This window comes from Papaver somniferum, chromosome 1, assembly GCF_003573695.1.
Source record: "Papaver somniferum cultivar HN1 chromosome 1, ASM357369v1, whole genome shotgun sequence".
NCBI lineage: Eukaryota > Viridiplantae > Streptophyta > Magnoliopsida > Ranunculales > Papaveraceae > Papaver > Papaver somniferum.
In genome coordinates this window covers 7,415,737-7,430,618 of record NC_039358.1, presented here as the reverse complement: position 1 = coordinate 7,430,618, position 14,882 = coordinate 7,415,737, and the positions used below count along the sequence as shown (strand labels likewise).

Below are 14,882 nucleotides of genomic sequence, written 5' to 3'. Positions count from 1 at the left end.
TCAAGCTTGTATTTAGCAAGAGGAAATCAACAAAGAAATGGTTTCTAGCTATGGATAAGGTGGTAGGTAGTCATAACCACTCTCGTCCGGATGATCTTGAAGGGCATGCAATGGCAGCAAGGCTCACTCCTCGAGAAATGGAAAAAATAGCCGAGTATAGGAAATTGTGTGTTCCACCTTCCACAATGCTTCGCTTATTAAAGCAAGATAACCCGGGCAACACATCATCTTTGTCCACCATTTACAATGCAATTGAGACGATTAAAAGGAATGAATGGAAGAATAGAAAAGTTATGCCACAATTGTTTTTTTCGGCTCAAGAGAAAGGCTACGCGGTTCAAAAGAAGGTAGGTCCAGAAGAAGAAATAACTCATCTCTTCATTGCCCATCCAAAGTGTGTTCAGTTGGCTCAATCCTTCCATGAAGTTCTTATAATGGATTGCACTTACAAGACAAACAAATACGAGATGCCATTGTTGAACATTGTTGGATTAAGGAACTCAACATAGTGGCCAAAATAACACAGTTCGGTTAGAATGGATTTGTTGATTTTTTTCGGAATAAGGGTAGAGTTAGGTTACTTTCCCTTATTTAAATTTTTTTGCGAACCAACCGAACTGTGTTGGAAAAGTTCGGTTATTTAGGAACTCAACGTAGTGGCCAAAACAACACAGTTCGGTTAGATTGGATGTTTTTTATTTTCGTAATAAGGGTAGAGTTCGGTTACTTTGAAGTTTCAAAACTTTTTCGAAACAACTGAACTGTGTTGGATAAGTTCGGTTATATGGGAATCAACATAGTGGGAAAAACAATACAGTTCGGTTAGACTGGATTTGTTTTCTTCTTTTGGGAATAAGGGTAGAGTTCGGTTACTTTGTAGTTTTTAAAACTTTTGCGAAACAACCGAACACGAAGTTCGGTTACTTAGTTTTAAATCCAAAACAACCGAACTGTTCTTCGTGTTCTTCATTTTCAGGAAGTTCGGTTAGTAAACTAGTTTTTTTTGGAAAATCGGCCTAACCGAACATGGCTCTGTAACTCCTGTTAAAGCCCTATTTTGATGATTTCTATTCGATTGAAGCAATCAAAATCAAATTAAAGTGAAGGGTTTGTTGTAAAATACCTCCGGCATGGTCCCATGACAGAATCAGGTTGCGGCTGGCGTCTTTTATACTCGATGATGCCTTTAGCTTGCGGTTCCACTTATTCAACAATTTCACCCGGGAGATTTGCTAGATGCCCTAATGGGGGACCTGTTCCTGGGAGTCGATTGGTACTCTTACGAGAACCATTCTTATATTTGATTGATTAATCGACGATGAAAATTTTATGAATCGATGATTAATCGATGAAAACGACGTTGAAATGGGAAAGAAGAAGAAGAAAACAGTTTTCTCAAAACTGTTTTTGTTTTGTTTTAGTTTTAGTTTTAGTTTTTACTTTACATAAAGTTAGAGATGGTTATTAGGTTAGGGTTAATTTTAATTAGGGTAAGGGACAAATTAGTAATCCCATATGATTTTAGGACACCCCTTAAAATTATAGGTAAGTGGCCTAATAGGACCATGGTCCCCCAAAAAAACCATGGTCCCCAAAAAATCGTTCCAAATAAATACAACTTTCGTTCCTTCTAACACTTCTGAAGAAACCTATGCCTTCTCTGTTCTGGACCATGGGAAGCTACGACTGGTCGCCAGAGGGGGGAGTTTATTTTTTTTTGTTCTGAAAATCCAAAAATTGTTCTTACTTAAATACATAGGTCCGTATTTGAAAAAGAAATCTTCCTGTTTCCGGTAACGGATTCAAATTGTTTCTATTTCGAATAAATTGCGAACCTTTTTTTTCCGGAACCAGTGCATAGCAGCCAAAGATGGACAAAGGAGTGTAATATTTTAAGCAATAAGTAGGCTCCGGTCTAATTTACTTGGAGCCCAAGTTTTAAAGGCTCCTAGTAGTCCGGTCAAAATAAAGAAACTGGGTATTACTTGGAGCCCAAGTTTTATACTCTATTCCCATATTTATAATCTTCAAATACACCTACTTACTCTCATCTCACGAAGGATTTCTTGTCGTCTCACTCAGGAAACAAAGGTGAAAGAGCGAAAATGTTAGATATCAATCTTTTCAGAAAAGAAGCAGGGCAGGAAATAATCCGTGAATCTCAGCGTCGTAGATTTGCAAGTGTTGAACTTGTCGATGAGGTTATACGCCTCGATGAAGAATGGCGTAAACGTAAGTAGCTAGACTTGTTGTTCTAGGGTTCTAAACATACTCTTATAAAAAAAATCATGATTTATATCGTGTTTTTTGGTTTTAGGTCAATTCGAGCTAGATAATTTGAGGAAAGAGCTAAATAATATCAGCAAAGAAGTTAAGAAACTTAAAAACTCTGGTGAAGATGCTACTGAAAAGATTAAAAGCACGGAGGAGTATAAACAGTGCAAAGCAGCCAAGGATGCTCAAATACAAGAACTAAAAGATTTGTTGTATTCCAAGTTGGATTTGATTGTGAAACGAAAAGGTAGAAAAGATGAAGATTTCTTACTATTGAAAAGCTTGAATTATAAAATGAGTTTTCGCTGTGAATAAATAGGAAGAGATAAAACAAATCTACGCGTAATTAATATCTCTCCTAACTAAGAAAATACATAACTATATATAAAATATACACAATAAATAATATCTCCTAATACTCCCCCTCAAGTTGGAGCATGGAGATCACGAATGCCCAACTTGCGAATAAGCATCTCAAACTGAGGACGTCCAAGAGCTTTGGTGAAGATATCCGCAAGCTGAGCAGTTGTCCGAACATGAGAAGTAACAACAGCACCGGACTGAACTTGATCGCGTGCATAATGACAATCAATCTCAATATGTTTGGTGCGTTCATGAAAAACAACATTAGCTTCAAATATGAAGTGCGGATTGACTATCACAGTAAAGGCGCATAGGCTGAGAGTGAAACACACCTAGAGATTTCAATAATTCCTTTAGCCATGCGAGCTCACTACAAGTATGAGCCATGGAACGGTACTCGGCCTCAGCGGAAGAACGAGATATTGTGTGTTGCTTCTTTGTCTTCCAAGATATAGGTGAGCCTCCCAAAAAGATAAAATAATCAGTAAGCGAACGACGAGTAAGAGGGCAGGAGGCCCAATCAGAATTACAATAAGCAGTAAGTTGAAGAGCCTATCCTTGCGTAAAACAATCCCTTGACCAGGATGACCCTTTAGATAACGAAGAACTCGGAGAGCAGCTTCCCAATGAGACACCCTAGGAGACTGCATAAATTGAGCTAATACGTGTTGTAGTAATTCGATTGCGGTAAATATGGATTTGTTGCTCGGACTTGAATATATTTAAAAACAAAAATATATACAAAATTGTCACAGGATCAAGAGATACTAGGACTCAGGATTTCACCAATTCTTATACTCATGCGATTCATGTATTTATTCTAAACAGTTATAGCTTCTAAACATCGACTCTTTATTTGCCAAAATAGATTTTAAAAATATTAAGTGTAAATCTTAAGCATGGCCTATCAAAAGGATTAGTCCCAAGCATAAACCATCAAATGAAATCACAAATAATTAAGAAAAATCATAATTCAATTCATAATAATGCAAATAGTCATAAAAGAATTAAATAAAAAATTATTCATGCATAAAGAATGGTTTCCTCCATCATCCCAGTATTGGGGTTTATTTATTCATATCAATCACACACTCAACATATTAATTCAAAGCTCAAAGTGTGATTAAAAGAGTCAAAAGTTATAAAATAGTAGTTCTGAGACTCACAAAACACGTCCAGAAAAGAACGATAGTACTCTGCTGCTGTTGTACAACGACAGATTGCTGCTGCTGCTTGCACTGTTGAAGAACGACGGTTCTGGAGCGTCTGTTCTTCGTGTTCTTGAGCACCTCTAATGGCAGCAGCAGCAGGAAAGTTTTCCTGCGGCTTCTTGTTCTTCCTCCTGCAGCCTCTCTCTACGATTCTATTGACCCCAAAACTCTTGATCCCCTTTCTTTGACCTATCCCGAGTCTATTTATATGTAACCTCACGGTTAAATCTCAAGGAAATATCTCTTTCTTTCTCTGCAGGTCACGGTCTTTATCTGGTATTTCTTTTCCTGTCAAACTCTCTTCTACGCGGCTGTTGGTTGTAAAACTCCCTAAGATAGAGCAGCAATCCAATACAAGATATTTTTCTGGCCACGTAACTTCTATAGATAAAATCAAACAGAACCCGTAATGACTCACGGCTCTGTTTTTCTCCACACGATCAATTATGGTCCTTCAAATCACCCCTGTTAGCTTCCTATAAGTCCATAGAATAAGCCCAAACATTTCCATCCCTTTAATCTCCTTAAAACTACCCAAACAATTATATCGAAAATCTTCCAGGCGTGAGAATTAGTTTCCCGCCAAATTTTACGTTTCAAATGTTGAAGATGGGTTACCCCCTAACCAGTCCTGGTGTCCCTTTAGCAGCTGCCTGGAAATGGGTCACCCCTTAGTAATTAGGTTACCCCTTATCCAAAATCAATCCGTATAGCAAGTGTCCTCTGGGGCATTTTCCGCACTTTTTTCGGGGTTCCTCCGGGGTATTTCTGGGGTACTTCCGGTACACTTCTGGGGCGCTTCCGGTACTCTATCAACGGAGGTCCAAACGCCGCATTTTCAGCCAATTTCGCCGCAAATCCTTATTCTTCTAAAAACACCTACAAATAAATAAAATAACCAAATAAGTATAAAATCGAGCACTAACACTATACACAATTGAGATATATTAGACACATAAATGCGTCTATCAAATACCCCCAAACTTATTATTTGCTAGTCCTCGAGCAAATCAAAACTACAAAATAAAATCCTAACTCACTGTCGCAGGCATCGTCGATTGCATTTAGCGTATGCAATAAGCCTTTAAACCCCTAGGTGGCCCTAGTGGCTGAGTTATAGTCTCGGGAGGGCTTACAAGAGATATACCCACAAAACCTGTACTCCAGACCTTAGCTATCTACGCAGAACCTTGGAAGGCACTAAAGAATCTCCTTGGTTGGCATACTTATTGACTACAGGAAGAAGTACCCTGATGCGAAATTCCAATTGATGTACACGAGTTTGCACTCAAGCATACTAAAAATTCATATAAAGTGACAGAGCTCTACTCAGATAGTTGCACTATGGACATCATATTCGGAGTCAAAACTAATCACATGGATAGATCAAGAAGATGGATATAGAAAAACATATATGGTTTTGATGTTTACTAAGTGAACGACGTTTCCCATATCTGTCTGAAGGCCTCCGCCAAAATGAACCTATCCTAATGGATTGAGATACTGTCTGACTAATATCAACACACTGGCATATACAAGGGTACCAGTGGTCGATAACCTAACTCTAGGTCAACACAACTGGCATATACAAGGGTACCAGTGGTCAACTTTATTGAATTTATTCCTTTTGGTCAAATGGTCTGGTCTCAATTTCTTTTTTTTTTTTTTTTTTTTTTTGGTAACTACCATTTTCTTTTCATCTATTCTTTTTTTTTCAATTTTTTTTTCTTTCTCTTTTTCAATTTTTTTTTTTTTTTGGTATCTCAATCACTCTAATTCACCCTAGCATTGGTAACAACTTGAATCGTGGGCCCCACCAAATCACTTAGAGTAACATAGTTTAAAAACAAAATAAAATAAAATTAGAAGTGAAAAGGACTCAACGAGATATGGTGAAACTATCATGTTATTTCTAACACCTGAGCTCTGTGCTTTTATGAATAGACTCTTTAGATGTTTCCATCTAATCAGATTGGTTCCTCAAACTCCTACAATCAAAATGCTTCCATCCACTTAGATTAGTTAGTGCAATCCTCAATAGGCATAATTTCTAAGCTCTGGAGTTTATTTATTGCAACTAAAAAGTTTCTCCCATACCCCCAAACTTAAATCTAACATTGTCCTCAATGTTCTAAAGATAAAATTAAAAACATGAACAAGGAGAAACTATTACCATTCGAAGCAAAAGAGTTAAGGAAAGATATTACCTGGTTGCATGAGTTTGGGTTACCTCCCAAGAAGTGCTAAGTTTAAAGTCTTCAGCCAGACATAGAAAAGGTTTAGTCAACTCGAACCGTATAACAGTAGCCGGAATAACTGTGGGTCTTTAAAACCAAAAAGAGCTGACAAAAGGAAACTGCAGTAAACCAAGAAAATGTACAATACTGGCATGCCCTTACCTAGTTTCTGGATAACTATCGCTAATTGCGGTTCAGGTTCTATGAAGGGGTCTAAATAGACTATTTTCCTCGGATGCATTTCCTCATAGGTATGATCCAAATTATTAGGTCCTAGAGTCTGGAAAAACTCAGATAAGAACCTGGAATCACAAAATAACCTAAAGAATTTAGGATCCTCTAAGTCAATTAGGTATGACTTACATAGTTGACCACAGTCAGAGTAGTGGTCATTCTGAAGCAAATGTGTCGATTCCAATTTCCTAAAGTACTTAGGCTTAGTCTTAGAACTTAATAAGTGACACATTTGAAATCTAAACGTTCCCACAGTCGGAAGAAAACTATTTGGTGGGAAAACAAAGTCAATCTGTGGATCATAGCCTGGGCAAACCACATCAACCAGAGGATGGGTTTCTAACGACTGAACTTTTTTCATGACATCATTAGGTTCGGGAAACCTAGTATGAAGATAATCTTGTAAGATGGTTGAGGCATGGATATCAAGTCCTATGTGAGGCGACTTTCTGAGAGTTAAAGGTAAAGCACTAGGAAAGTGATAATCACCCCCAAACTTAGAGTTTTCAGTGTCTCTAGTTAGACTAGCCACAATCTCCCTAATTTCTAGGTCATCAGATTCCTGAAAATGGGCAATTGATTCTTCTAAGTTGTAATCTTGCGGTGTATCCTCATTAATCTCTACGATTTCATCTAAGACTATTGTTTCTAAATCGTACGACTCTGAAACAGTATTCTCAGGGTAAAACCGTTCCTCGAAACCATCATTGATTACAGTTTCTAAATCGTTCGACTCGAAAACAGTAGTCTCAAGATAAACCGGTTCCTCTAAACCTTTATCGGATTCGTAAACAGGAAAAACTATATCGTCTAAAACGGTGGAATCCCTAATCAAATCCTCGTCCTTTTGAATAGGTGAATAATCATAATAATTATTTGGATTTGAACTAGAAATAATATAATCATTATAAAGCTCAATTGGATTACTAGCTTCCTGATCACTATTCCTACATATTTCATGTTCTTCATCAATACTATCCTTATCATAATCATCATTATAACATGAAAAAGATCGAACCTCATCAAAACAAGTAGTGCTACCAATTCTAACCTTGTTATCTTGATTATGTAAATAACTATCTTCATTCTCAAGGGTATTATTGGATACATTATATTGGCAATTCAAGTAATTTCGAGCAATTCTTTCGTTCGTCTCAGCTATCCTCTTGAGGTGGTATTCTAAAGAAGGTTCACTCATTATTGTAGTTCTGTCGTCTATAATTATACTATTCATATCAGCTAACTTACGCGTCGACTCAGCTAACTTACGTGTTGACTCTAGTAAAGAGGAATTATCAGAAGGATCATAAAAAGGACTACTTTTCAATAGTTTGATTGTATCCTCTAGAGACGAAGAACTAGTACTATAATCTTCTTGCTCGTAAGACTGATGCACGTGCGGATAGTAATTGGGCTGACCATGGTATGAACCATAACCTTGAAAAGGTTGGCGCCCCCAGCCACTATTCTCACTATGGTCATAATACTGATGATGTCCATATTCAAATTCAGGTCGATATTCATTGTATTGGCTTCTATCATACCAGTTCGACATTCTTAATTGCAGGGGAATTCTACGCAATCACAAACAAGGCCGACTCGACTCCACCAAAGCAAACCTAAAGATTTCTAGCAAACAAAAAGCATGATGGCTCCACTTAGATTGTTTCTAGACCAGCTTCTATTCCTTCGAAAAGGAATTCGTTGCAATTTGAGCAGACCCCTCTGGAATCAATCCGAGTCAAAGTAAGTTGAATTGAGGCGAGGGAAGCTCAGTGGAGCTTTGATACCCAAGGCCTCACCGCTATCACAAGGCGGCGCAGTCACGCATTCAACTCACAGAAACCATCATGAACTTTGGAGTGTGCTTAAATAGCAACCAATATTTTTCGAACGAGTTTCCTATTTAAGCTCGTTACCCTATCGGTCTCGTTCTATTCCAAATTTTAAGCTTGGGTTCGCATTAGGTTTCGTTTTCCTAAGGCGGGAAAGAAGGGAACGGTGATGAAATCCGAACTCTTATCTTGTTTAGGCCAGGCCTTGCCCTTTACTAGGAAAATAAAGACAGTCCGGTTCGTCCTCAAACAATTATCACCTTAAGGCAGACAGTAACCCGCTTGCAGGAGATTCGCGGGTGTTTCGATTGGACTTACCTCCCGTACCAGACGGGCGATGAACCGTTGTCGTCGAGTCGGGCCACGACTCCTATGCCGTGTGCGAACCCGAGGGGCCGAGACGATATAGTAATCGTCATCCTTCCCTGCAAACAATTTGTATTTATTTATTTTTTTAATTTATAACCCTTCCGTAGGGTTTTAAAAATAATGTCCAAAGTCCAGAATAAAGTCCAAATGAAAAAAAATCCAAAAAATTACAAAAATTATGACAAATAAAGCCTATTTACAAATTATAAATAAATAAATAAAAGCTATATACAAAAAAAAAAATAATAATAAAAATTAAATCCTAAAAAAAATATTATGTCTATTTTTTTCTTTCTTCTCTTTTAGCTTTTAGCTTTAAGCTTTTTGTTCCCAAGTCCTTAGTATTCCACTTCGAACCTGTAAATCAAAGATACAAAAAGAAACGTAAAAAGGAACAAATAATAGTAAAAAAATAAAATAAAATAATAAACCTAAAAACAAATCTATATACAAGTCCGCGTCGGCGGCGCCATTTTGTTGTAGTAATTCGATTGCGGTAAATACGGATTTGTTGCTTGGACTTGAATAGATTTAAAAACAAAAATATATACAAAATTGTCACAAGATCAAGAGATACTAGGACTCAGGATTTCACAAATTCTTATACTCATGCGATTCATGTATTTATTCTAAACAGTTATAGCTTCTAAACATCGACTCTTTATTTGCCAAAATAGATTTTAAAAATATTAAGTGTAAATCTTAAGCATGGCCTATCAAAAGGATTAGTCCCAAGCATAAACCATCAAATGAAATCAAAAATGATTAAGAAAAATCATAATTCAATTCATAATAATGCAAATAGTCATAAAAGAATTAAATAAAAAATTATTCATGCATAAAGAATGGTTTCCTCCATCATCCCAGTATTGGGGTTTATATATTCATATCAATCACACACTCAACATATTAATTCAAAGCTCAAAGTGTGATTAAAAGAGTCAAAAGTTATAAAATAGTAGTTTTGAGACTCACAAAACACGTCCAGAAAAGAACGATAGTACTCTGCTGCTGTTGTACAACGACAGATTGCTGCTGCTGCTTGCACTGTTGAAGAACGACGGTTCTGGAGCGTCTGTTCTTCGTGTTCTTGAGCACCTTTAATGGCAGCAGCAGCAGGAAAGTTTTCCTGCGGCTTCTTGTTCTTCCTCCTGCAGCCTCTCTCTACGATTCTATTGACCCAAAAACTCTTGATCCCCTTTCTTTGACCTATCCCGAGTCTATTTATATGTAACCTCACGGTTAAATCTCAAGGAAATATCTCTTTCTTTCTCTGCAGGTCACGGTCTTTATCTGGTATTTCTTTTCCTGTCAAACTCTCTTCTACGCGGCTGTTGGTTGTAAAACTCCCTAAGATAGAGCAGCAATCCAATACAAGATATTTTGGCCACGTAACTTCTATAGATAAAATCAAACAGAACCCGTAATGACTCACGGCTCTGTTTTGCTCCACACGATCAATTATGGTCCTTCAAATCACCCCTGTTAGCTTCCTATAAGTCCATAGAATAAGCCCAAACATTTCCAGCCCTTTAATCTCCTTAAAACTACCCAAACAATTATATCGAAAATCTTCCAGGCGTGAGAACTAGTTTCCCGCCAAATTTTACGTTTCAAATGTTGAAGATGGGTTACCCCCTAACCAGTCCTGGTGTCCCTTTAGCAGCTGCCTGGAAATGGGTCACCCCTTAGTAATTAGGTTACCCCTTATCCAAAATCAAGGGTTCGTATAGCAAGTGTCCTCTGGGGCATTTTCCGCACTTTTTTCGGGGTTCCTCCGGGGTATTTCTGGGGTACTTCCGGTACACTTCTGGGGCGCTTCCGGTACTCTATCAACGGAGGTCCAAACGCCGCATTTTCAGCCAATTTCGCCGCAAATCCTTATTCTTCTAAAAACACCTACAAATAAATAAAATAACCAAATAAGTATAGAATCGAGCACTAACACTATATACAATTGAGATACATTAGACACATAAATGCGTCTATCAATACGTGCACTGAGTAAGACAATTCAGGACGCGTAATGGTCAAATAAATCAAACGTCCAATAAGCCGACGATACTGGGATGAATCAGAATATAAAGGCCCATCATCAATAGCTAACCGATGATGTTGATCAATGGGTGAAGCAGCTGGTTTGGCTCCAAGAATACCAGTCTCAGAAAAAATGTCCAATGTGTAATTTCGTTGAGATAAAAACAGACCATCAGCTCCCCGAGACATTTCAATACCAAGAAAATACTTGAGATTTCTCAATCTTTCATATGAAAACAACGGATTAAATATGCCGTAATAGCAGCCGAATTGTTCCCAGCAATAATTAAATCATCCACATAAACAAGTACATTAATAGAATTCTCACCTCGTCGAGGGTAAATAGAGAATAATCGGCATAAGACTGAACAAACCCAAAAGTCTTGAGAGCACCTGCAAGCTTAGCAAACCAATTATGAGAAGCTTGACGAAGACCATACAGAGATTTATGAAGTCGACACACTTTACCAGGAGTTTTTGTTGAATATCCTGGAGGAAGTTGCATATATCCTTCCTCATCAAGATCCCCATGTAGAAAAGCATTGTGAAAATCCATTTGATGCAACTCCCAATCACGAGCAACTGCGACTGCTAAAAATGTTCTTAAAGAAACCATTTTAGATACGGGAGAAAATGTTTCATGATAATCCACCCCTTCAACTTGTCTATTACCGAGAACGACCAGGCGAGCCTTATACGCTCGACACTACCATCAGAATTATATTTAACTTTGTAAACCCATTTACAACCAATAGCCTTCTTACCTGGCGGAAAATTAGTAATAGATAACGTGTCATTCTTATCAAGAGCACCAATTTCCTTGGCCATAGCTACACGCCAACAAGGAAGACGAACAACTTCAGCATAACTGGTAGGTTCTTTAAGAGTAGTAATTGCATCCAAAAAACGAGTATGATTAGTAGAAAAAATTGCACAAGACACATAATTAGTTATGGGATAAGGCGTACCTGAAGACGTCGATGAGTGGAGGAGCCAGGGTCTATAGCTTTGACAGTATTACAAACATAATCCTTCAACTTAGTATTAGGAACCCGAGCCCGAATACTTAGTCTAACTGCCTGATCTGAATTATCACCAATAGGGGTTCAGGGTTCATCAAAAGCTACCTCTGCTTGAAATCGAAGAGGTAACTTTCTGTGTAGCTATATCGTCAGACGAGATAACTGTGTCATCTGACACATACCGAGACCGAACGGAAGAAAGTGGATCCAAAATGTTAAGTGATAATGTGACTGTTCCACTACTTGAAGATGTCTCTTTTGTCACGTTCTGAAAAGATCCTTCAGATGAGACAAAATTCTCTTGTCTGCTATTAAGCAAAGGAATCTGCTGTACTGACACCCCACTAATGTCACTTGTCTCTGCTGTACGACACATCATTAGGCCTGTTAAACTTCTGTCACTACATGTGACTGTGCAAGTTTCTTCACCACATGTAACTTTCCGTACGTCCGTTGAACTCCTATCACCAACTGATACTCCTGGTTCACCACTATTAATAACTGACACGCCTGGCCGAGCAGTTTCTGTCACTCCACTTGTCTGTCCTTCACCACTATTAGTACCTGACACGCCTGGCAGAGCAGTTTCTGTCACTCCACTTGTCTGTCCTGAACCGGATGATTGCTGAGTGTTGCTAGGCGACAATAAAATGGAATGCTCTGCAGGGATTACTGTGCAGTCATCCAACCCCACACGATATTCTTCATTATTATTAACCTCACTATTATCATCTAAGGAGGCAGTTGCATAAGGAAATTTGTTTTAAAAGAAAGCTACGTCACAAGACATAAAAAATTGTTTGGTTTCCAAATTAAATATCCGCCAACCCTTTTTTTCATGAAGATAACCAATAAAAATACATTTTCGACTTCGTGGATTAAACTTATTACGATCCCGAGGAACAAAACTTGCATAACATAAACATACAAATACTCGAATATGAGTATAAATAGGAGGCTTCTTATGCAACAATTAACATGGAGTTTTCCCATTGAGCAAGGGAGTAGGCGTACGATTAATAATATGAGTAGCACTTAAAATACACTCAACTCAAAATCGAAGAGGTAAATTGGCTTGAAATCGTAAAGCACGTGCCACATTCAATATATGACGATGTTTGCGTTCAACTCGCCCGTTTTGTTGTGGTGTATCAACACATGAAGTTTGAAATTCTATACCCTGTTCAATAAAGAAAGGAATTAATGGAAGAAATTCTATACCATTAACTATCAAATTGTGTCTTCGCCATAGCACAAAAACTCCGAAAATTTTGCACGACCTCAGTTTTATGTGCCATCAAATAAACCCAAACACAACGAGAGTAATCATCCACTATGGTAAGAAAATAATGTGCACCACAAGAAGATGGAGTACGATAAGGACCCCATACATCACAATGAACTAAATTGAAGAAGTCATCCGCTTTATTCTCACTAACCGGAAAACTAGTCCGAGTTTGTTTAGCTTTAAAAGCAAATATCACATGGTTCATTAAAAAATTTCCAACAATCAACTTTATTCATACCCGGAAGTAAAGAAACCACCTTATTAGACGCATCACCTAAACGTCTATGCCATAAACAATAATCTTCTCCAGCAGACACTCGATTTGCAGTAATGAGCGTTCCACTATGGAAGATATAGACCCGTCTCGTTCATCACCTACACCAATCACCGTCCTCGTAGTGCGGTCCTGTACCACACATAATTTATCAGTTAAAGTGTCAATACATCTCAAATCTTTAATTTATCACACATGGTCGAGATACTTTGGGTATTTATAGAGTTCATCAGTTTGAGAAGGTAGAACAGTTTTGCATGACCAGCCCAAATGGTACCGACTCCTGGGAAATGCATGAGGAAATGATTAAAAACTCTGATCATGGATTATTATTGCACAATGATAATGTGTTATTATTCTTTTGTTACAGCTGAACTTGCCCTATCGAGTTGTTTCCATTGTTTCGGGTGCTTTGAATGATGCAGCTGCAAAGAAGTACGATCTGGAAGAACATTTCCCTGCCTCAAATGCATACAGAGAGCTGGTTTCATGCTCAAACTGTACCCACTTCCAGTCTAGAAAATTGGAAATTCGATTTGGGCAGAAAAAGGTATATTCTTTTTATTGTATTTTGTTATTGATGAAGCTTTCTCATTGTGATTAGGCTACACTCGACTTGATATTTGTGTTGAAAGTTTCTTATTGAAAAATATTTGTTGCAGAGCAATGAACAAGGGAAACAATACTGTCACCTGCTAAACTCAACCCTAACAGCAACAGAGAGGACCCTTTGTTGCATCCTTGAAAATTATCAGCAGGAAGATGGTGTTGAGATTCCGACAGCTTTACAACCATTCATCCCGTTTCAGGGCCGACCTTCAAGAGAAGCAGGAAAAGGGCCAGTTTTGGTAACAAGGCCTAAAGGAAATAAATTACTCGTTTTACTGAATGTTGGTTTTATATGCATGGTTGTACTGTATGCCATTCTTTTTAGGCCATGATTGACGACTAGATTTTGGTTTTGCGGTAAGCCAAAAGTTACTTGTGTCACCGATAGCAACATCTAGGAGCAAGCCAAGGCCAGCAAAGGATCCATCTAATCTCAGCTAGGATACTTTGTAATCAGCCCAATTTAATTTTTGGCATTTTTCATGTTTACTGCTAATCTTAATTGTTAAGTACTTAATTCGTAAGGATTACTTCTGCGAATTCTATGATTCTTGTTGTCTGTTTCGGCATTTTTTGTCTAACTCTAATTTAAGTTATGATGCAAAGAGGTATGAACCGGTCGGACATCAAAGAAAAATTAAAAAGCAAACCATTAGACATCTGACCTGTAGAGTTGGCAAAAAACAAACGGTATTAGCTTTCCTCGGTAAGTCTTGAGCTTGCAGTGCGGAAACTACCGCCATATCTGTTTTGCTAGCTCAATACATTTCTGCCCCATTCATTTCTTTCCATGCTTATAAATACCAGATCTGGAAGTATTTCCAGCTGAAACAACCCATCTTCCGTCGCCTCTTCTACCTTTGGCAGTCTGTTCAATTGCACATTATGTAAAATTGCAGAATGAAATTGTTTTTTCATTGTGTTTCCAAGCTTCCCACAAGGAAAAGAAGCCTAGGGAACTTTTCTTCTGCAGTACTCAAAGAAAATCGTACTCTTAAACAAAGGAAAAAGATGGGAATTTTTGTAATCGTACTACTTTACCATCAGATCACGATAAAGTAGTCCCAGCAGAGTCAATCTATTCTTCCATATCAGTTCTTCCTTCGTTCTAAACCTGAACGTTTATCAC

The 14,882-nt window shown here is 37.9% G+C and overlaps 2 protein-coding genes across 2 annotated transcripts; both read left to right on the top strand.

Annotated features, from left to right (window-relative positions):
- Positions 1–2,084: 2,084 nt before the first annotated feature.
- Positions 2,085–2,589, top strand: LOC113312028 (serine--tRNA ligase-like). The gene is made up of 2 exons (XM_026561015.1): positions 2,085–2,232; positions 2,318–2,589. The coding sequence occupies exons 1-2, from the start codon at positions 2,106–2,108 to the stop codon at positions 2,587–2,589; spliced, it is 399 nt and encodes a 132-aa protein (XP_026416800.1). The 5' UTR covers positions 2,085–2,105.
- A 10,625-nt stretch (positions 2,590–13,214) lies between these two features.
- LOC113311319 (serine--tRNA ligase-like) lies at positions 13,215–14,152 on the top strand. The gene is made up of 3 exons (XM_026560394.1): positions 13,215–13,265; positions 13,515–13,694; positions 13,807–14,152. The coding sequence occupies exons 1-3, from the start codon at positions 13,215–13,217 to the stop codon at positions 14,083–14,085; spliced, it is 510 nt and encodes a 169-aa protein (XP_026416179.1). The 3' UTR covers positions 14,086–14,152.
- The last annotated feature ends 730 nt before the right edge of the window (positions 14,153–14,882 follow it).